The following is a 24,240-nucleotide window of genomic DNA, read 5'->3' on the forward strand; positions in this document are numbered from 1 at the left end:
TTGTTTTTTTAATTTTAATTAATTTGGTTGACTTTTCCATTTTCAGGCTGTTACTTTTTTGCGTAATATTGTTTCAATTTTCTTTTGCTATTTTATGTTATTTTTTTATTTGCTATTCGGGTTAGCTTGTTAATAATATGTTAAGGTTATTTAATGCGTGTTTTTAGGAAAACTCGTTTGAATTAGAATATCAGCGTGCATTTTTATGCAGTGAATGAATGCATTTGTTTCAATAATGTTCGTTATATGAAGGCACAGTTCAATTTTCAGGCATGGTCTTCGATCAATTCTATTCGGCCTCAAATTAAGCTAAACCAATTTCTTTTTCTTAAGCACACAAACATATCAGAAGACTATTTATTATATAGGAAAGAATTGACCCCCGTTCATCGGAAGGGAAATTTGACATACGTCTGTTTAACTCATGATTTCCTCTACTGTCGATATTCTCCTATTTTTACTTTGAAATGTAGCCAATAACAGACGAAAATTTCAATTTTATAAAATTTATTTACAATATTTTTGACTGCACAGTAGAATAACATTTAGAATACATATATATATATATATATATATAATTTTTCATTCATATACAAACATTACAGAATTATAGCCTTTTAAAATGTTTTTGAAAATGTACTATTTAAATTTTCCGGATAAGCTGCTTGGAGAGTGAACCTTCAGAAAACGAAAGCTCGGAGCTCTCTACGAATCTGTCTTTCCTTTTTTTAAAAAAAATAAAAAGCCCAGAAAGCAAAGTCAATACTTTTCTTACAAATATTTACAAATGTTTTACCTGTACATCAAGCATTCCATTTTTTGTACAAGTTTATGTTACAGTTTAGTTTTTGCAGTTCAGAGTTCAATGGGTAGGTTTGAGTTCAGGGACAGAGGTAATTTTGGCACTGTCTCTGACCTCTTAGTTGAACTGGAACATGTAAGTGCCGAGATGTCCCCCAAGCTCCATTGCCTTGGAGAGGACAGCGGGGTTGGGGTAGAGTCAGTCACCTGTCAAGTGTGGACAGACATACGCGTGGTTCTGCTCCAACTCTGTGCTTTTAGAGGCACTGGCTTGTACGGAGATCACCCCACATCTGAATAGCCCCATCGGTTTGGGGCGCCAGCACTATTGCGCCTGCCACTTGGCGGCGGCCGCCGCCGCAGACACGGCGGGCAGGAACTGTCCAGAGAGCAGGCTGGTGGGCATGCTCAGGATGGGCGCGATGGCCGCTGTGGTCCTGGCCAGTGACAGCTGCTGGTGGCTCATGAGCGCCGACTGCACGGTGACCGGCGGCCGTAGGAAGGTCTGCGCCGCCGAGCTGGCCGACACCCCGATGATGTTCTCGATGCTGAAGGAGGGCCGGCTGCTGGGCTCGGCCTTGATGACCGAGCCGGCGGTGCCCAGGTGCAGCTGCAGCCCGGGGCTGGCGAAGGCCTTGCGGCTGAGCTCCCCGGAGGGCAGCAGGGGCACGGCGGGCGGCAGCAGCGGCGGCATGTAGGGGTACTGCAGCGCGGCGGCGTGCGCGCCGTAGGCGGACGGGTGCAGCCCGTAGGGGCGGCCGTAGGGCCCGCCCAGGCCGTAGGCGCCGAAGCTCTGCATCATGAGCGCAGTCTGGTCGCGCAGGTGCTCCTGGTGGTGGCGCTTGAAGCGCTTGCGGCGCCGCAGGAAGCTGCCGTTGTCGAACATGTCCTCGGACTGCGGGTCCAGCGTCCAGTAGTTGCCCTTGCCCGGGTTGCCCGGCTCCCGCGGGATCTTGACGAAGCAGTCGTTGAGGGACAGGTTGTGGCGGATGGAGTTCTGCCAGGCCGGGAACTTCTCCCGGTAGTAGGGGAAGCGCTGCGAGATGAACTCGCAGATGCCGCTCAGGGTGAGCTTCTTGTGCGGGCTCTGCAGGATGGCCATGGTGATGAGCGCGATGTAGGAGTAGGGCGGCTTCACCAGGGCGCTCTTGGGCTTGCTCTGCAGCAGCAGCGCCGCCGCCTCGCCCGACTTGGCCTCCGCCTCCCCGGGGGGCTCCGGGGCGGCCCCGTCCTCGCCCGCCGCGGGGCTGTCCCGGGGCTCCGGGCTGCCGCACTCGCTCAGCTCCTTCTCCGGACACTCGTCCCCTTCGCCCACCACGTCGATGTCCACGTCGTCGCTGGTCAGGGCGGGCTGGCCGGGCATGGCGCTGCTGCTGCTGCCGGAAAGGGTCATCGCAGCGCTCGGGGGGGGGGTCTGCTGCTGCCGAGGATCACACGGTGCGTCCGCCCCACCGCTCTGTCAAGCTCCTTGCGATCTGCCGGGGAGGGACCCTCACCTCGCTTCCCTTCTCATCGGGATCTGTCGAGGGGACGAGTCACCAACTCTTTGGAAGCCCCTCTCCAAAAGACTGCCTGATAGATTACTTGCCACTTGGAGATATACTGGCCATGCGGGTCACGTGGGGCGTGACGTCAGCTCCCCCCCTGTGAAGCCATGCAAAACTCAAGTTGTTTCACGGGAGTGTCAACAAAGAGACAAGAGTGGCGAATACTTATCGTCACCCCGGCCACTGGCACACACGGGGCCATCAATCTGCAGCCGGGAGGATGGGGGCGAGGGTCGCACCTTTCTGCTGCCCCGGAGCCGTGCCAGGGCGGCTGCCTTCACCTGGTGCGAGAGCCCCACCAGCCAATCTAGAGGGGTAATTTAGAGCTCATCCAAGAATGAATAGTTATCAGACAGAATGAGGTGATTTGTTGCATCTTAATAAATATGGGAAATCGAGAGAGAAACGTTTTATTCCAGAAAGGAGGAGACGTTTTCACTATTTCATTTGGAAGTGAGGCATTTTAGGAAGAAACAAGTTAAGGAAAAGTTCAGAGGAATTGTCGTGTTTGTTTATAAAGAGGAACTCTCCTCTTCACTAAGAGTTGCAGGGGTGGGGGCGATCGCTGAAACGCTGCCTGCTTTCGACACCCCCTGTCGCCACTAACAGCGCGCATTAGCAGCAGTGCAAACATTGCACCGGGTGGGGTAAAGGAAGGCGGCAGTTTGCGTCTGAACTCACTTTCCTGTGTGTTGTGTGCAGCCCCAGCTGGGAGCCGAAGATCACAAAATGGCTATTGATTAATCTATCGGAGGAGTGCTGGGATAAACGAAAGAGGTACAATAACAGAGGGGAAGCGCCGATAAAGGAGCCTTAAGTGGTCTCGTCCAGGCGCTAACAGCTTCATCAGCGCCGCCTTAGCATATGAACGAGTCGGAAATGGCGCTGGCGGTGACACCGCCTGATGGGAAGACCGCGCGGCCATTGTGGGGCCAGGTGAGCGCAGCCCGAGGAGGCCAGGGGCTCAGCCCAGGAGAAAGGGCGTCCAGGGGGGCAATGTGCTCCAGGGGGAGCAGGGTGGGAAGAAAGTAAAGAGGCCCTCCTCTGGGCCCAAGAAACCAGGGAGGGGGTGCTGGCTGGCAGCGGTGGCTCGGGACTCCGTGTAATTGGAAACAGGGAGAGAGAGGGTGGACAAAAATGTGTAGGTGCCTGAGCGGGTTATTTCTTCTCGTAGTCAAAATAAGTAAATGAACATGAAGACGAAAAATGCCAAGGGAGCAGTGGTCCGCCCGCGAAATTCCGCGCTGGTCCTGGGACAATATTTAACATTTAATAAAAACTTCTCTGCTCCCAGCGCTGGCTTAAGGCCCCACGAATGGGGTATGCGCAGCCTGTGCCCCCTCTACCTTTCCAGGGATGTGTACGAGCAAAGCAACCCCCACCCCACTTATATCACTGCCCCTCCCATCGACATTTGCCCCTTCCGTGAAGCGCCCCTCACAGTTTTTTAAAGAGGGGTCCCCCAGCCAGGAGTAGGCGAACACGATGGGCATGCGGTCAGAGATGTGGTACCTGTGCCCACTAGATACCATCAATGCCCCCAGCGAGGTGGGGCCTGGGGCCCCCAGAAGGACACGTGCGGGCCATTGGAGCCATCAGCAGCGCGATGGAGGGCGTGTGGTGCTCTGTTCACAACACACGTGAAGAAAGAAAGTCCCTGGCCACCGTGTGTCTGGGAGTGCAGGGCTCACGTGTGAGCTCGGAGGCTCCAGGCTCTCAAAGTCACCCGAGCGTCAAATAAACACGAATCTTTGACCACGAAAATAGTACATGATCAAAGTACACCAGATAACAAGACGGGCACATTTATTTTCACTAGTACAGTCTGATATATATATATATATATATATATATATATATATATATATATATATATATATATATATATATATATATATCATACATAGATGGAGAGCGTGAGCCCTAAAATATATTATTTGTACACTGGTAGAGATAGATATATACATATATAGATGCTTTATCTTTTATGTATCTGTAATATCTGTATCTTCCTAATACATATCTCTATGTAGATAGATAGATAGATGGATAGATAGATAGATAGATAGATGGATAGATAGTAGATAGATAGACAGAGATGGTTGAATAGACAGACAGACACTCCCACACACACAGAGACGGCTAGCTAGCTAGCTGGATGGATGGATGGGTGGATAGCCGGGCGGCTGGACGACGGACCGACGGACAGGCAGGGATGCGCAGTTCAGGTGCCAGGGCTGCCCCGGTGCCGCCCCCGCCCTCGGAGCCGGGTGGGCCTTCGCACAGTGATGCGCCCGGTCCCTCCTCCGCGCTCTGATGTTCCCCGAGTCCGGGAGGCGCCGCGGCTCCACCTGCCGCGCATGATAGACGGACTCGTTAGTTATGGTGACAGTGGACACTGCCAGGGCCGGAGTTACTAAATAAACGCATACTTAAAACAGCGCACGTTCCTTGCCTACGACCCGGAAGCTGGGCTGAGCCTGTGAGAGGATGACACGGCCCCACCACACCGGGATGACTTAAAGTGAGCCACCCCCGGACTCCAGGCGCCAGATCCGGGCCAGACCTTAAAATAATCGTTTTATTTGATTAATCGATGTTCGCGCTTTATCCAAATAATCCTAATTTCCGAGCTGCCATCTGCAGTGAAGGGGCCGTCCCCCCGGACGGAGCCCGCAGTGGGCCTGGCCTGGGAGCTGCCGGGTCCCTCGAGGGGCCATGATGAACTGGAGGGGCCGATTCCGGGCCTTGCGTCTTTTTCCACAGTAGCACAATAAACGTCAAATGAATTGATTCGGGTCATTAATTACGGTGTTTAGCGTGAAAAGGAGCGTTTCCCCATTAGAGACCTTTTGTGCTAATCTCGTGTCGGCCTCCGTGCCATCTGACGCGGGCGCGCCCTGGCACAGATCTCCGGGCCTCTCTTTATCCGAGTGACATTAGGAGCTGTCTGTCTACGGGCCCCTCTCAGCTGCACCGGCAGGGCAGGGAAACGGCCGGCTTCTGATGTGGATTGTAGCAGTTGTATAGCGCCTTGTGCCCCTGACGAGCCTTTAAGCACCCGTGAGTGGTCAGGGGTACCTTATTTTGTGGTCGGTTTATGCAGTGTATTGAATCGCAGCTCTTTTATAGTGGCCTCATGCTCTCTGGAGGCTTCAATGCACGTATGGTAACGTAGTTTGCTTTATTTCTTTTCTCGGTTTGTATTTTATTTAAGAATTAGTTTAGCACATCCCAACACTTCTGGGTTACCAAGGGTTACTTTCATTCTACGGTTGACTTGTACAATGAATTGTAATGTAGCTTTTCCATAGCGCCTCACACGCCAAAGAGGGGTGGATCGAAACGCTTTTGAGTAATACTAATACACGATTACCGGTTGTTATACAGTGTGTGTGTGTGTGTGTGTGTGTGTGTGTGTATCTATCTATCGATCTCTCTCTCTCTCTCTCTCTCTCTCTCTCTCTCTCTCTCTCTCTCTCTCTCTCTCTATATATATATATATATATATATATATATATATATATATATATATGCACATGTATGTGTGTGTATATAAATACGCACATACATTTGTGTTGTGTGTACACATACGCACACATATACAGATGTGTGTTATATATGCATACACATATATATTACAATTACTATATCGTTCGTATCTGTCACTGGCCAATGGCCTCATAATCACTTTCGTCTAATCCGCAGTTTCCTTATTTCAGTAGTCGATTAGTGAGTACTTTGTATTGTACATTTATTCTAGCACCCCGTGCCCATCAGGAGGCACCTAGGCGCTTCTCTGAAACGCGCTTCTCTCGTATTTCTATACAGCTGTCCTTCAGTTATACTCAGCTATTGTATTTTAATTTCAGTTTATGAGAACAGGGCGGGGGAGTTTGTCCGCCGTTAACTTCCCAGATCTACTGGGGTTCAGGGGGCAGCGTGTGTGATGCTGGCGTGTTGTGTAGGGACGGAACGGGGGGCTGGGGACGGATAGCATTCTCGTTGGCTGTGATCAAATAAATCCGATGTTAATCCTAATTGCAACTCGCTGTTAAACCGACAAGACTTCAATCACTATTCCCGGCTTACCGTGGAAAACCCTCTCTCAATAATAAGCAGCGGCCGGGATCAGACGGGCCCCCTCCCCCAAATATACTCACACGCCAAAGGGCGGGGCGCGGGAAATAATGGGGTGCAATAACGAATAATTAGGGAAATTGAAGTGGTACACAACGCAGGGGTTAAAAACACACGCATTGAGGTGCTTAAAGGAGGTAGCTGCCACCTGAGCGTCACTCGGCATGGCATGCGTGTGCACTCCTGACGAAGGTGACAGCCACCCAGGCATCACGCGGCATGCGTGTACAATCCTGACGAAGGTGACAGCCACCCACTTATCACGTGACATACATGTACACACCTGACGAACACCGTACCTGCAGCTGGAGGCTGTTCACTGTCCCGTCAAACACCAATCCGGGCTAGCGAAGTGTGCACGCGAGGGGGAGGGGCCATGCCACATCTCATCGAGGGGGTTCCAATGGGGCCTTCTACACTTTTCCCCTTTGTAGAGTTGGGCGCTTGTACCGTCTTGGTTTGTGTGCGTGTGAGTGTGGGGTGGTTGCTATAGGGAAGGGAGTATACCATGCCCCTCTATGTTTTTTTTATACCATGCCCAATCTTATATGTGTGTGTACACAGGAGTATGTTGTGTCCTCTGAGAGGGTGTTGTTCGGTGGCACTCCACATGGAGGGTCTTAAATGTGCCCACACTCAGGAGCCTTGAACAGTGCCCGTCCGAAGGGGAGTTTTACTTTTGAACTTCTGAGGGGGCGCCCTGTGCCCCGTTGAGACAGAGTGCCGTACCACCCCCTGTGAGATGTGTGTCTGGTGTACTTTGTGCTCTTTGCGTGGATGCTGTTCTGTGCCGCTCAGACGCGCGTGAGAGTGTATTGTGTGTGTCTATGATTGTGCATTTGTATGCGTGTGTGTCACTGTGTGTTTGTATATGTGTGTCAATGTGTGCTTCACTGTGTCCCACTGGGTGAGCCTTCTGCCACTCTGATGGTTGTGTGCTCAGTTTGAAGAGGGTGTTGTGTGCGCGTATGTTGTGCTCCTCTGAGAAGAGTGTGTCTTTATGTCCCTGTGTGAGGTGTGCGCGGTTGCTCTAGTGACACTTTCAGTGGGTGTATGTCGCGACTATCTGGGATTGGCGGATATACTCTGCCCTGAGTATGTTAAACTGAACCCACTTAAATTTGTGTGTGTGTGTGGGGGGGGGGGGTAGTATATGATATTCCCTTGCGTCTTTGTGTGTGGAGGAGAGTTATGATATGCCCCCCCAAGCCATGCGACATCAAATCGTCCCGAGGTGTGTGTGTGTGTGCGTGTGAGTGTGGAGGGCCGGGGTATTGTGTGCAGTGTGATCTTTCTGTGCTGTGTGCAGTGTTGATGCTTTGATGCTGGGTGACTTCTGTCATCGCTCCCATCAGTGTAGTGTACACGGTCCCGCTCTGAGGGTTGTGTGTGTTGGGGGGGGGGGGGGGGGGGGGGGGGTGTAAAGGTTGTGGGAAATGTGTCACATTTTAAACCCCCCGCCCTACTTCAGATGTCCGGAGTGGGTTATTCTGTGCCCCCGGGCGTGGAGGTGTTGCATTGCGCCGCTTTGGCTTGGATTGTGTTATGTTGTCCCTTCTGAATTTGGAGGTTGTGTTGTGCCCAGAGTAAAGCTTAGGAGCGTGGGGGTAACGTAGGTGGGGTACACGACCCCCCCCCCCCCCCCCCCCGAGGTCGAGACTTTCCTGTTGTCCCCTCTGAGTTTGGATCTCGTGTTGTGCCCACAATGGCTCAGGCGTGTGTAATATGGTGGTGGCCCCAGAGAGGTGTCATTCCGTGTCCAGTGGGAGGGGGCCTCGCCCACCCCTCCCGTCACGGCTTTACAGGAATAAGCAATGGAAGGTGTCCTCTTTCGCCCCCTAAGCCTGCTACTTTCACTAATGACTTACATAAACCGGGGACCGGGCCGGATTATCCGGGCATTTGTCCTGCCTTGTAAATGTTGTCAGATTCGTGCAAGCACAACACTGGACATGTGCTCTGGGACCCCTCCCACCCTCCCCCGCGCTCCACAATCCCTCTCTCTCGCAAGGACATCGGCCTCTGTTGTGGTGGACCCACGCCACCTGCTCAGAAAGCAGTAATGTCATGATGGACAAAAAGCGCTTCCCGAGGAGCTTTAAGTAAAAAAAATCTTCAAATTTTATAAAGCGCTTCCTTTCGCCTTCGGGATACTTCACAGAGGTTCTGCAAGGAAGCAATGCCAATGAATGTCACTCCCATGAACGTTTCCTCCTAAACTGTAAAGGGCACTATGAGTAGGAAAGCGCTACCTGCCCCATATAAATGATATCAAGCGCTATACAAGTGGATATAAAATAATCTGTTCATATTTGCCATCCAAAGATGGTGGGTGGACCATTGGCGCCTAAACGAAATCTCGTCAATTACATCACTAGACTTATATTGTGCTCTAATTAAATATTGTATATGTATTAATATTGTGGTCAACAAAAAAAATATATAGCATGTTTGAATTTTGTAATAGATGGAGGAAATGGGCGCCTTCCATAGCTCGGCCAAACAGCGCGTTAAAATATACACACAAAACGAGCAGGATGCAAAAGTATTAAAATATATCCGTTATTATCTGTTTCTGTGTTGTTTAAAATACGGCGTTTCTTAGATCCGTAGGTGCTCCCGTGCAGGTCACTCGAGGCACCCCGGGGTCGTGAGTGCGGCAGCCGCTCAGACAGCGCCTGTTCCGGCTCCCAGAAACGGCGCGGGATTTATTTGTGCTGGAAATGCACAAACATCCATTCCGTGAAAGGCAACACGTTTAATTAACGATGAGAGAGCAGTTAGGGGCAGAAAGCTAGTAAAATTGTGTGATAAATTTATGGCATTGTTAGCGTGCTTTTAATTATGGCTATTATGTTAATTATTCCACATTAGCATGGAGTTATCAGCATGTCAGATTTAATCAAAACGAGCCTTTCTCTAGAAAATTGTTCTTTTCATTGGCGGCGAGGAAAGGTCCCGCGTCCGCGCCGGTAGAAAAATGACGAGGCGCTGGGGGAGAGTGTGAGGGGAGCCGGGGACCCTCCGGGCGAGAACTGCCCGGGGTTTAGGAATTCACCGTCTTCACCCCCTTCCGAGAGGCCGCTTTATCATCCCGGAATGTTCTGTCAAACTCCATGAGGGCGCTCGTTTTTATCTGTCCCGCTCTACAAAACCCCTTTCAGGAGCTGAGAGGGAGCCGGGAGGCAGGGGCGATTGAGGAACAGAGGAGAGAGGACGGCCGGGGAGGGCTGAGAGCGAGCCGAGCGGCAGGGGGCATCGTAGGGTGGGGAGGCGCGAGCCTTAGGGCAGGTGAGAGGCTGGAGGGAGAGTGAGCCGGGAGCGAGAGGAGGCAGTGGAGACCTAGGAGAAGAGGATAGAGTGCTGAGGAGGGAGTGAGCTAGGAGGCAGAAGCGACTGTGGAGACAGAGCAAGGAAGGTAAGATGCTGAGGAGACAGGGAGCTAGGAGGCAGAGGGGGATGCGGAGACAGAGCAAGGAAGGTTAGATGCTGAGGAGGGAGGGAGCTAGGAGGCAGAGGAGACAGGAGACAGAGCAAGGAAGATAAGAGGCTGAGGAGGGAGAGAGCTCGGAGGCAGAGGAGACTGGAGTCAGAGCGAGGAAGATAAGATGCTGAGGAGGGAGGGAGCTAGGAGGGAGCTAGGAGGGAGAAGAGACTGGAGACAGAGTAAGGAAGGTAAGATGCCGAGGAGGGAGGGAGCTAGGAGGGAGAAGAGACTGGAGACAGAGCAGGGAAGGTTAGATGCCGAGGAGGGAGGGAGCTAGGAGGCAGAGGAGGATTTGGAGACAGAGAAGAATAAGCTAAGCCAGGGAGTGAAGGAGCTAGGAGGCAGAGGATGATGTAGAGACAGAGGAGAGGAGAGTAAGATCAGCCAGGGAGTGAGGGAGCTAGGAGGCAGAGGAGGATGTGGAGACAGAGAAGAGTAAGCTAAGCCAGGGAGAGAGGGAGCTAGGAGGTAGAGGAGGCTGTGGAGGCAGTAGAAAAGAAGATAAGATAGTCCAGGGAGAGAGAACTAGTAGGCAGATGAGGTTGTGGAGACATGGGAGAATAAGGTAGGCTAGGGAGAGAGGATGAGAGGGAGCTAGGAGGCAGTGGAGGCTTTGGAGACACAGGATAGGAATATAAGCCAGGGGTAGAGGGAGCTAGGAGGCTGAGGAGGTTGTGGAGACGGAGGAGAGTTAATTAGGATAGGGAGAGAGGGATATAAGAGGCAGAGGAGGTTGTGGAGACAGGGGAGATTAAGATCAGCCAGGGAGTGAGGGAGCTAGGAGGCAGAGGAGGATTTGGAGACAGAGAAGAATAAGCTAAGCCAGGGAGTGAACGAGCTAGGAGGCAGAGGATGATGTAGAGACAGAGGAGAGGAGAGTAAGATCAGCCAGGGAGTGAGGGAGCTAGGAGGCAGAGGAGGATGTGGAGACAGAGAAGAGTAAGCTAAGCCTGGGAGAGAGGGAGCTAGGAGGCAGAGGAGGATGTGGAGACAGAGAAGAGTAAGCTAAGCCTGGGAGAGAGGGAGCTAGGAGGCAGAGGAGGATGTGGAGACAGAGAAGAGTAAGCTAAGCCAGGGAGAGAGGGAGCTAGGAGGCAGAGGAGGATGTGGAGACAGAGAAGAGTAAGCTAAGCCTGGGAGAGAGGGAGCTAGGAGGCAGAGGAGGATGTGGAGACAGAGAAGAATAAGCTAAGCCAGGGAGTGAGGGAGCTAGGAGGCAGAGGAGGATTTGGAGACAGAATAGAGTAAGCTAAGCCAGGGAGAGAGGGAGCTAGGAGGTAGAGGAGGCTGTGGAGGCAGTAGAAAAGAAGATAAGATAGTCCAGGGAGAGAGAACTAGTAGGCAGATGAGGTTGTGGAGACATGGGAGAATAAGGTAGGCTAGGGAGAGAGGATGAGAGGGAGCTAGGAGGCAGTGGAGGCTTTGGAGACACAGGATAGGAATATAAGCCAGGGGTAGAGGGAGCTAGGAGGCTGAGGAGGTTGTGGAGACGGAGGAGAGTTAATTAGGATAGGGAGAGAGGGATATAAGAGGCAGAGGAGGTTGTGGAGACAAAGGAGAGTAAAGTAAGATAGCCTTGGGAGAGTGGGAGCTGGGCAGCAGAGGAGTTTGTGGAAGCAGAGGAGAGCAGAGTTGATAGGCTAGGCAGAGAGGGAGCTCAGAAGCAGGGGAATTTATGGATACAGAGGAGAGGAAAGTAAGACATGCTGATGATAGGGAATCCAGGGGGTAGGGGAGACTGTGGATACAGAGGAGAGGAGGATAGGATGCTGAAGAGAGAGGAATACAGGAGCAAGAGGAGGCGTTGGTGACAAAGGAGAGGAAGGTAAGATGCTGAGGAGAGAGAAAGCTAGGAGGCTGCGGAGACTGAGGAGATGAAGGTCAAATAGGCTTGGGAGAGAAGGAGCTCGGAGACAGAGGAGGTTGTGGAGAGAGAGGTGAGGAAAGTAAGATATGCTGAGGATACGGGGCCTAGGAGGCAGTGGAGAGGAGGGTAAGTTGCTGAGAAGAGACAAATCAAGGAGTCAGATGAGGCTGTGGAGACAGAGGTGACTATGGTAAGGGAAACTGTGGCGAGTGGCAGCCGAAAGGTAAAGGGCGTGGAGGTGGCAGAGGCAAGGTTTCGAGGCTAGTGTAAAGTTGGAATAGCTGAATAAATGTAACCAGGCAGCAGGGTTACGTTGAAGCCGGTTTATTGTCCAACAAGCAGAACCCCTGGGAGTGCATCCTACTTCAGCGAAGATCCCACTGCAACTGCCTGGCAGAAGCATTCTGATCCCACAGAATGAGCGCACTTTTAATAGTAAACATGTTGATGAAAGTGGGTGAGGTCCCCGAGTACAAACAATTCTTTAACGTAAGCATTTGACATTAGTAGCAATGAAAGAAATCCCTAACTATGTAAATGTAAATGTGTTGTATTTGTAAAGCGCACAGCTGCCCACACGACGGGGCTTCCCGGCGCTGCACTCATACCGCTGTGGAACCCTTCCTGGCTTTTCCATGTGAAATGTCCACTCCTGGGCACCCCCAAGGTGAAGCCAGGCATCTAAGTGCTGCTGGGGCCGTTGTGGAGATTAAGCAAGCTATTGCCCAGAGTCATAGAGTGGGACCCATGATTAGAGTAGGCACCGAGGCGAGAATTATCAGGTCCGGGGAGATTGAGTCCAAGAGCCACCGAGGCAGGAATTGAACCCTGGTCCCGGGCCAGACCTCTGCCTCAGGGTCTGTCGCTCCAACCATTGAGCCACTAGGCATTTGTACACTACATCTTCTCCCTATTTACACAAATAAAGCTAATATACATAAACATCTTTAAACCTAGTGGGTAAAGAGCAATTGTGAGATAGCTTGGAATTATTGTTGAGTGTGATAGAACTGTCAGCATCGGTCTGCCCATCACTCACCCTATTCATTTGTTGCATGGAAAATTCATCTTGATGTTCTTGAGCATTAGCAACATTAGGGCTTACTACAGGTAGAGAAACAACGTTAGAAACAGGTGTGGCACTTCCACCAGTGGATGATTGATCAACTAACAGAGGAGAATTGTCGTCCGTTTCATCTTCAGTAGGGTTCTTACCTAACATGATCTTATGAGTTTGAACATGGGCTAACTTGTCAATTGTTCTTCTATTCCACTACCCCTTTTTATCTAAGAAAAGAGAACCTTTAGAAAATTTCAAAACTTGTACAGGACAATAGTATTTTGATGCACTTTTTTTTAACCCTAACAGGGTTCCTGACCATGACCCAATCACCTACAATGAATTCTTGATTTCCAGTTCAGTGCTTTAATTCAAAGTATTTTCTCTGCAAGTTTTAATGCAGTAAAACTGTGTTCTTCACTTTTGTTTATCACATCAAGCAACACACGTAGTACTCTTATTTTGTAGAATTTTTAACCAATCTGGACACACATTTCCCATTGCTTCTCTCTTTTTTAGTTACTGAAAAGGTGAAATTCCAGTGGTAGAAGTGGTTAAGTATGACCAGATTCTTTTACATAAGACATCACCAACTGATTCATTGTATGCCACAGCTGATTCTATTTCCTTCTTCACAAACCTATCCTTTCTCACAACAAGGCCAGTTGACGAAGGAGAATAGAGGGCATCTCTAAGATGTTTGACTTGATATGATGAAAGAAAGTCTTTAATTTTATTTGAGACAAAATGCGTGCCATTGTCTGTAACCAACTCTTTCGGACTTCCTTCCGTGTTAAAAATTCTTGTAAACTTTTTTATTACAGACAATGTGCTGGGTGAGGAGGTGAACTCAAGCTCAATCCACTTGGAGTAGTAATCAGCCAAGGCCATGATGTATTTCTTACTGCTAGGTAACAGGTCAAAGGGGCCGGCAAAATCCAATGCTAATTTGTACCAGGCCGCCTCGGGAATCGGACCCACATTTAAAGGTGTTTTCACAGTCATCCAATGCTTGTCAGAAAGAAGGTAAGTTCGACAATTATTGACCAACTGCAAAACATCCCTATCCATGGAGGGCCACCATAAACGTTCCTTTAGTTTTCTGCTAGTCCCCCCAACCCCTAAGAGTCCCTTGTGCGCAACCTGAACACGAACAGGAGGACTGCAGAGATCAGCCCGCACCAGAATTCCTTTGACACTAGACAACTCACTTGAAATCTGAGCAAAAGATTTCAGGGGTGCAGTAAGGAAATGTTCTTTTGGCCTGCCATTCACTATCATATTTTTAGCACCTTTAAGAATTTCATTGTTATCAAGAGCATCTATCCAATCCTTATATGGAAAAACCCTTGAGAACCAATGATATCCGCAAAGTTGGCTACACCACATTCAACATCATCATGTGTTTCATCATCAGCAGTGTGACACAATGGTAATCTGGAAAGGCAATCTGCCCTAAAATTGTGACCACCAGCAATGTATTTAATCACAAAATCATATCCATGTGTAGGCGGGATAAAATGTGTACCAATCTGGACAAAGCTTTCCCAGTCCCATTGTCATTTAGGAGGTGTGATGGGGGCTTGTGGTCTGTAAAAATATCATAATGGGTACCCCACAAAAAAGTCTTACATTTTTCTACTGTCCAAGAACATGCAAAAGCCACCCTCTCTAAAGTGCTGTAGTGATATTCAGCTTCGTTGAGAGCTCTTGACAAAAATCCAATAGTGTGTTCTTTACCCGATACCCCCTTCAATAACACAGCACTTAATCCATGTTGACTAGCATCAACTCCCAAAAAACATTTCTGACCGAGGGTAAAATATGAAAGAACAGGAGCATTGACAATAAATTTCTTAATTTCCTGAAATACATTGTCTACAGCTTTGTGCCAAGTAAAGGAGATACTCTTTTTAATCTGTGAACGTAAAGGTTGGACTACCTGAGCCTACCCTGAAACAAACCTTGAATAGTACTCGGACATACCTAAAAAAAAAAATTTCAATGTGTCTTTTTCTTTTGGAACAGGTGCATCTGAAATTGCTAATGACAGAGAAAGTTTCAGTATTATACCTGAGGCAGAAATGGTATGACCTTGGTATTCTAGACTATCCCTGAGAAATGAGCATTTGTCCAAACCCGCGGTGACTCCCACCTCTTTAAAGGTGTTCAACACTTTTTCCAGTATAGTCAGATGTTCAGAAGTTATTTTAGAAAATATCAAAACATCGTGATCCATGAACATTTGGAATACGCTGGCTGCCGAAGCCAGACCGAAAGGCAATCTCATAAACTTATAAGTAACCCAAGGCGGAGCTGGCGTAGTGCCACTACGCGGAGTTCCACGGAGCTGGAAGGAAACTGAGTGGAACTCCGCTCTGCTCCGCTCTACTCCACCTTCCCTAATGTAATTATAATTTTTAAAAAGGCACTTACCTGCTGTAGCTGCTTCCTCCTCGCCATGGTCTGACTCTCCTTCCTCGTCCTCATCGATGGAAACCCCTACATTGTACATCTTGCGCATGCAAATGCGCACACGCAAGATGTACAACGTAGGGGTTTCCATCAATGAGGACGGCAAGGACCAGGAAGGAGATTGAGACCATGGCGAGGTGGAGGCAGCCACAGCAGGTAAGTGCCTTTTTAAATTATAATTACATTAGGAAGGGTGAGGGGCCGGCTAACTCCGCTCCGCCATGGAGTTGTAGTTTTGCCTGAACTCCGGGTTCTCAATGGAGCAAGGAGTAGGCAAAACTCCGTAAACTCTGCTGGCGGAGGGGCATTACCAGCCCAGGCTTACTTATAAGCTCCAAAGGGTGTAACAAAAGTTGTGAGGTCTGTAGATTCAGGTGTTAATGGAATTTTATGGTAAGCAGACCTTACATCCAAGACGGTAAAACAAGTAGAACCACAAATACTAGCCAAAATATCTTGAATTTTGGGTAGTGGAAGGCATTCTACTAATATGTTCTTCACACATCAGTATATCCAATAATTTTTTAATATCAACTCTCACACTAAGAGGTATGGCTCTTGCTTTATGAGCAACAGGAATGGCATTGACTTTTAACTTAATCATGTGTTGAAACTTGGTTATATTCCCAATTTTGTTATGAAATACCACAGGAAATGCCTTTAATAGTTTTTGCAAATCTTTTTCATCCCCAGAATTGGTCACCAATGCCACACTTACATAATTTAATTGTACTGAGTTATCAGCACCAGGAACCAGTTTAAGCCCCATCTTGGCTAATTCCTGCTAGCCAACAATGTTTTTGCCCTTGATGGCCACATACACTTTTGTATAAACACATCTGCCCAAGCAAGTCACATTTTCAAAAAAACAACCTAACATGTTAATCTCCTTGTCTCCATAGGCTCTAGGAATAATGTCTGTTTTCTGAAGCATAACAGTTTAAGACCAATGTTTGAAGTAAAGTTCATCAGATATTTTTGGAACTGTAGCTCCAGAATCATCCATCATATCAATATCCAGATTACCTAAAGTAACTTGACAAAACGGACCCTTGACTTTCTGATCCTGAAAGCCAGTTATCCCAGAGTAACAATTAAGACCAACTTTCACTATGCACGCACTCAGCATGGACACAATCTCCTACATCACTACTGTCATATGTCTGAACATTGCTAACCTGAATAACACTTTAACACCTGCACACTGACTAAAAATGACAAATTTGTGACATTTGACACATTTTTGGTCTAAAGAGGACAAGTGGAATGGTTCCCTAAGTGATCATGTGAACCACATCATTCTAAAACACATTGTAGAAGGTTTCTTTGAATCAGCTTGTAACCTTTGTTTTTAACTGACAAAGCATTAACTGACCAATCATCATGAAGTGCATTAATAGGTGAAGTAATAGAACTGTCATAAGAAATACATTTAGAAGACACAAAAGCTCGTTCTATACTTTTGGCTGTGTCAATCACTTCTATAAGTGACGGATCTCTCTAACTTAAAATATGCTCCTGTATTGTCTTTGAGGTTAAAGCTGTAAACACATTTGTCTCTGATGTACACATCTAATACAGCTCCAAAATTTCAGTTAAGTGCTAGATTCCTTAGAGCAGTGATGTATTCCTCCACCGACTTATCAGGGTCTTGTTTCCTTTTCATGAAATTAAATTTCTCAAGCATGATATTGGCTGTTCTAAAAAATTCTTGTTTAACTTTTGAACAGCTTCTGTATTCCATCCATCATCATCTCCTGTAGGTGGGGTTAAAACTGGTAGATTGTCATACATCTGTTCCCCTTCACTGCCTAAATAACTAAAGAGGAGAGCTAACTTTCTTTTTGGCAAATAGTTTTTAGCGTCAATGGCTACCACACAATTTTCAAAGGAGCATAACCAAACCCTCCAGGCTGTTTTTGGTTTTCCAGGTGTTGGTAAGAATGTAGCCAAATGAACCACTTAGTGGGAATTAGCCATAGTAAAAAAAAAAAGGTCCAAATATCCTGTTATGCACTCTAAATTATAGTAAATTATGGTTCAGGACCACTTTCACAGAAGCAATCTAAATTGAGGAAAGCCAGCTCCTCCGATCATTAGAAATGCTCTCCGCGTTGAACACTGTGCAAAGAGATCAAAAACAAATTAAATTGGCCTAGTCAAGACGCCACTGACACATTAAAAGCGCATTGATGTCATCTCCTTCCATCTTTAGAAATATCTGTTGTGAGCACGAGCAAAATGTAATCCAATTAATAGACTTAATTTGCCCAATTCAAGATGGCTGCTGAGAGGTGGAGTACACAATGACGTCACTCCATCACGCAACAATAGAGCTTTGGGTGCTGATCAAAGGACGCTCCAGGAAGCTTGAGGGAGCTTCTCTTCACACGCATTGATGTAGTGGGTTTGTATTGTATAGAATTGACTTGATGCTTTGTTCTATTTTGCCCCGTGCTTGGAGTGTGCGCGGTTGGGGGTTCGATCGGCAGCTGTCAGTTGCAGATTGAACTTCTGATGGTGTGCTGCTTATTGTTGCGGCTGAAGCTGTATTGGGATAAACCTACCTTCCTTGAAAGAAGAACAACTTCTTTGTGGTATTACTTTACTTACCACATTTGGCGACAATTGGGAACTGCTTCAGCAACCCGAAGAACCCCACGCATTAGGGTCAACTCGTCGATGGCAGTTTGCTGGCTGCCAGGATTTTCTCACTAGCAACTGGAACTTGGTTGTTGCCCCAGGTGTTAATCGGGGACTGGTAGGATCCTTTTTTTCTTCATTTCCGTCAGTTTACTGAAGATTTCGTGTGGATTGACAACTCGTGCTGGATTCGTGCACTGATCTGGAGGTTCTGTGAATGACGCGCGCATGGAAGGCGTTGCTTAGTGCGTAAGAGATCTTCGGTCACGCTGCCTAACGTGCTCACGCTACATCAGGACGTACGATGGCCATCTTGCCTCTGGTTTCAGCCCATGTGAATGCTTGTCTTGCGGCGGATTGCAGTCAGCTGATTGTGCATCGCGGTGATGCGCACACCTTGATTTCTTCGTTATTTTCTCTAACAAGTGTGTCAGCGGATCGCGTGCATCTCAGTGGTGCGCGTACCTTTTAGTCAACGTCATTTTCAACAAACAACATGCCATCGGGCCACACACCACAGTGATGTGCACACCTATCTGATTCTTATTTACTACAACCAAGCAGTATGTCCGGTGACACGCACACCTTTTTAATTTCCTTGGACACATATATCTTCAAAGAAGCTTCAACTTTGGCCTTCAAACCTTGCGGTATTTCTTTTTATTTTTGTGTGTGGGGTGGTGTTGTAAAAGTAAATGAAAGTACTCTTTTGAACTTTAGGTTCAGCCATGGCTACCCCTCAGCAAATTACACAACCTCCTCCATTTCTTGGGAAACTGGGTAAGCCATCCATGTTTTGTTCGGAGTGGTTTCGCTTATTTGAGAATCACCTGGTGGCTATTGATGCCACAGAGTACTACCCTGCTTGCAAATTTACATTACTTTTTGGCAGTTTAGGTCAAGCAGTGCAACACATTTTTGACAGTTTGCCTCCAATTCCTCCTCCTCAGGGTCAATCTGGTGACAGGCACTGGAACACTTATTTCGAGGAAATTGCTAGACGTAAGGAACAGCTTTCAGAAGCGCTTAATATAATGCTAGAAAGACACAATTTTTACAAATGCAAGCAGGGTGAAGAAGAAAAAGGGGAAGAATTCAGTGCAGCTTTAAGGGTCCTGGCTACCACTTGTGGGTTTGGGCCTTTATTGGACAATTTCATCAGGGACCAATTCATTTTTAATTGTGCTTTTCACAAAATTATAGAAAGGATTCTAAGCTGTAAAATTCCTCCCCTCTCTGAAGTAATAGATTTAACATTGAGCATTGAGAGGTATATGATTTCATCTAAAGCCATGCAAGCGGGCTCCTCATTTAAAGTTAACCTGGCTTCCGACCAATAGGAGTCCTCTGAGGAAGGCTTACTTACTGTTGGGGTAAAAGATAAGACTCTGAAATTTGTTCAAAAGAAATGCCAAATTTTTTGTTACAGGTGTGGTTCGAAATTCCATATTGGTAACTTCCCTGGTTGTCCTGCTGTGGGTTAGCGCTGTTCTATTTGTAAAAAGATGGGACATTTTCAAAAGAAAAACCTGTTCAAGTAGGCAGTGTGAATGTTGAACTGGACCGGTGTGCTTTATACTTTTGACTTTGGATTATAATGAAGATCAATTGGAGGTTAAAGGCCCCTTACATGATGCTTTAATTAACATGGAAACCAAGGTTATGGCAGATTCTGGATCACCAATAACAATCCTTCGAGATTCTTATTTCTACCAGAACTTGGGCAAAAAGGGTGCTTTATCACATATGGATGTAAATCGAAAGGCCTTTGGAGAGAAGGATATTGACATGTTGTTTTTTTTAAGACTAATGTAGAAATTTTGGGTTGTAATATTTTTACAAAAGTGTGCGTAGATGTCAAGGGAAATCCCATTGTGGGCTGGAAGGATCTTGCTCGGATGGATTTGTAATTAGTGCCAGGGGAAGACAATCTAGTTAGGGTCAGGGAAATCTCTGTGTGTTATGTGAGTGAGTCAGGGATTCACCATTCAGGACTGTGGGCTGAATTTATAACTTGTATTCAATGACCACGTCAGTTGTGTAAAAGAAATAGAACACAAAATCAGATTGTTACCTCATGCCCAGCCAGAGATCCACAATATTAGATCGGTACCCTTGAGTTCTAGAGAGGAGTTAAGATCTATGCTTGAGGCATTGTGTTCTCAAGGTATTATTCAACCCACTGAGTTCTCGCAGTGGGTGGCCCCCATCATCGTTGCCTGCAAAAAGACTGGTGAGATTAGGCTCTGCGCGGACTTGAGGGGTCTAAATAGGAACATCATGGTCGACTGCCATCCCCTCCCCAAAATTTATGAGCTTTGGCAAATTTGGGTGCGCCTAAATTGTTCTCGTTAATCAATCTAAGGTCAGTCTACCATCAGATTCCATTGGCTAGGGAGTCTCAGGAATTGACCACATTTGTTACACCTTTCGGCGCTTATACGTTTCTGAGGCTTCCCTTCGGTCTGGCATCTGCTGCTAGCATTTTTCAGAGGGTGATGGACACTCCTTTTACGGGCATGAAAGGAGTTCAAGCCTATTTGGATGATATCCTGATCTTTTCAAAAAGTTCTAATGAGCATTACGATTTATTGATGAAGGTGTTATCGGCCCTTGGTGAGCGTGGCATGACTGTGAGAGCGGATAAGTGCAAGATTGGGGTGAAAGAGCTGGAATATCTGGGTCACACTGTGTCTAGCGAAGGTATCAAAGCATCATTGTCTGTTATCAGGGCTCTCAAAGAAGCTAGGCCTCCTTGTGATAAGGACACACTCCGTTCTTTCCTGAGGCTTGCTGGGTATTACGCTAGATTCATTGTCAACAATGCTCAAATTGTTGAGCCTCTACGGGTCTTGCTTAAGAATAGTCAGAAATGTGTGTGGTCACAAGAACTGGATGGAGTGTTTGCAAGAGTGAAAGACTTAATTTTTTCTGCTCAAGTGCTTCATGCTTTTCGGGATGATTGTGCTTCTATGATTACGGTTGATGCAAGCATGAATGGTCTGGGAGCGGTTCTCAGTCAAAGGGTGAATGGTAAGGAACAAACTGTGGCATTCGCATCGAGATCGCTCAAACACTTTGAGCCAAATTAAAGCACCATTGAACGTGAGGCGCTGGCTTGTGTTTGGGCGGGGAACATCGTTTACAACGCGGTGAAAACACCGCGATGCCTTTACAACGATGCCATTACAACGCAAGTTGTTACTACGACTTGCGCTGGATGGCGCTGTTGTATAAGGAATATTGCAATTTTATATTCCAACACCTTCCCTACTGTTACGTGGACTGGTGTTGGAATATAAAATTATAATATTCCACAATCCACACCCTACAACGCAAGTCGTTGTAACGACTTGCGTTGTAATGGCAGCGTTGTCATGTACCGCGATCTAAATGATCGCGTTGTACTGACATACATCCGTTTGGGCGGCTCAAAAATTCAAAATGTATGTTTGTGGTCACATATTTGAAAACTTTACGGATCACAAGCCTCCGACTTTTATTTTCAGCAAAGTTCCAAATAATAACATGTCTGCCAGGTTGACTAGATTAGTTTCAAAATGACAAGAGTACAACTTTGAAATGAAACACATTCAAGGTGATATACATTTTCAGGCCGATTGCTTGTCAAGGATGTTGATGGAGAATGATGATGAGGAGGATTTGGAGGAGGATGAGGTAGAGTATGTTGCTGTGCTGGATGCAGTTCAGAATCGTAGTGCAATTATTTCTGAAGTGGAATGGAAGGTTGCTTGCACGAAAGATGCTATTCTGTCCAAGGTGTTGGAATACTCTACAAGTAGGTTGTGAGGAGGTGTGAAGTTTAACTGGGGAGTTGAGGAATTTTGCTGTAGTGGCAGATGAACTTTCTGTGAAAGATGGATTTGTGTTCAGAGGGGACATATATGTTACTCTGGTTAGTCTAAGAAGTTCCATTATTAGGGTCCCTCACAAAGGACATTTGGCAGTGACGTAAACTTCCATGAAAATTAAACAACATTACTGCTGGCCTGCTTTAGATGCTCATATTAGGAGCTTAGTGGATGGTTGTGAAGAATGTTTATTTTCTGACAAGCACTGGAAACTTAGGCGGTTACCTTTGAATCCAACTGAATTTCATGGGAAACCTTGGGATAAAATTGGTTTGGATTTTCCTGGGCCGTATAATGTTTTGGTGAATAAAATGAGGTATTTAATTTTGGCTATGGAATACTATTCGAAGTGGATGTATTACAAATTTTTGGATTCACTGGATACAGATAGCACAATTGGTTTTCTTAAAAAGGTGTTTTTGTTAGAGGGGGCTCCTAGGTCTTTGGTGACGCATAATGGGACACACTTTGTGTCTGAACGGATGTGTAAATGTTTGGAGACACATGATATTAAGCATTTTAAGGTGGCCCTGTATTCACCTGCTTCCAATGGATTGGTGGAACAGGGTAATAAAGTTCTTAAAGAAGGAATCCAAACAGCTCTGGCTTCTGGCCTTTACGTAGGAAGGTTTTTGGGGGGAACAGTATTTAATTACAATACTTTGCAACACTGTACCACTGAAGCTACTCCTTTTTGAGTTACTGAGGGGTAGAAAGGCAAATACTACTTTGTTTCCTTCCTAGCTGGATAGTAGAAAATCTGTTGTTGATGCTCTGGTTTTAAGGGTGTGGCAGATGTTGTCAAGGAGAACCAGTTGGACATGAAGAAAAGGTTTGACAGAAGGGGCCATTTATGTGATTTGGGGATTTCTGTTGGTGATTGGGTTTTGTTTAACAAACCCTACAAGGTAAAACAAGCATTGAAAATGCAATAGGTATCGCATTAGGAAAGTTTTTTATTTTTTTTATTTATGTGTTGGTTTTGAAAATAGCAAAATTAATACCTTTGTCAGGTGGATGTGGTGGTGGATGTGGTGGTGAATGCGATGGTGGTGGATGCGATGGTGGTGGATGTGGTGGTGGATGCGATGTTGGTGGATGTGGCGGTGGATGTGATGGTGGATGTGATGGTGGATGCGGTGGATGTCATGGTGGATGTGATGGTGGATGCGGTGGATGTGGCGGTGGATGTGGCGGTGGATGTCATGGTGGATGTGATGGTGGATGCGGTGGATGTGGTGGTGGTGGATGCGGTGGTGGATGTAGTGGTGGTGGATGCGGTGGTGGATGTAGTGGTGGTGGATGCGGTGGTGGATGTAGTGGTGGTGGATGTGGTGGATGTGGCGGTGGATGTGGTGGTGGTGGATGTGGCGGTGGATGTGGTGGTGGATGATGTAGTGGTGGTGGATGTAGTGGTGGTGGATGTGGTGGTGGTGGATGTGGTGGATGTGGTGGTGGTGGATGTGGTGGTGGTGGATGTGGTGGTGGTGGTGGTGGATGTGGTGGTGGATGTGGTGGTGAATGCGATGGTGGTGGATGCGATGGTGGTGGATGTGGTGGTGGATGCAATGGTGGTGGATGTGGCGGTGGATGTGATGGTGGATGTGATGGTGGATGTCATGGTGGATGTGATGGTGGATGTGATGGTGGATGTGATGGTGGATGTGGCGGTGGATGTGGCGGTGGATGTCATGGTGGATGTGATGGTGGATGTGATGGTGGATGTGGTGGTGGTGGATGCGGTGGCGGATGTAGTGGTGGTGGATGCGGTGGTGGATGTAGTGGTGGTGGATGCGGTGGTGGATGTAGTGGTGGTGGATGTGGTGGTGGTGGATGTGGCGGTGGATGTGGTGGTGGTGGATGTGGCGGTGGATGTGGTGGTGGATGTGGTGGTGGTGGATGTAGTGGTGGTGGATGTAGTGGTGGTGGATGTAGTGGTGGTGGATGTGGTGGTGGTGGTGGTGGATGTGGTGGTGGATGTGGTGGTGAATGCGATGGTGGTGGATGCGATGGTGGTGGAGGATGCGATGGTGGTGGATGTGGTGGTGGATGCAATGGTGGTGGATGTGGCGGTGGATGTGATGGTGGATGTGATGGTGGATGCGGTGGATGTCATGGTGGATGTGATGGTGGATGCGGTGGATGTGGCGGTGGATGTGGCGGTGGATGTCATGGTGGATGTGATGGTGGATGCGGTGGATGTGGTGGTGGTGGATGCGGTGGTGGATGTAGTGGTGGTGGATGCGGTGGTGGATGTAGTAGTGGTGGATGCGGTGGTGGATGTAGTGGTGGTGGATGTGGTGGTGGTGGATGTGGTGGTGGTGGATGTGGCGGTGGATGTGGTGGTG

The 24,240-nt window shown here is 47.6% G+C and overlaps 1 protein-coding gene across 1 annotated transcript; it reads right to left on the reverse strand.

Moving 5' to 3' along the window:
- Nucleotides 1–496: 496 nt before the first annotated feature.
- FOXD3 (forkhead box D3) lies at nucleotides 497–2,350 on the reverse strand. The gene has a single exon (XM_078673432.1). The coding sequence runs from the start codon at nucleotides 2,192–2,194 to the stop codon at nucleotides 1,127–1,129; it is 1,068 nt and encodes a 355-aa protein (XP_078529558.1). The 5' UTR covers nucleotides 2,195–2,350; the 3' UTR covers nucleotides 497–1,126.
- Nucleotides 2,351–24,240: the final 21,890 nt, after the last annotated feature.

The sequence above is a fragment of the Lissotriton helveticus genome, chromosome 1_2 (genome assembly GCF_964261635.1).
Source record: "Lissotriton helveticus chromosome 1_2, aLisHel1.1, whole genome shotgun sequence".
In the NCBI taxonomy this organism is placed as follows: Eukaryota; Metazoa; Chordata; class Amphibia; order Caudata; family Salamandridae; genus Lissotriton; species Lissotriton helveticus.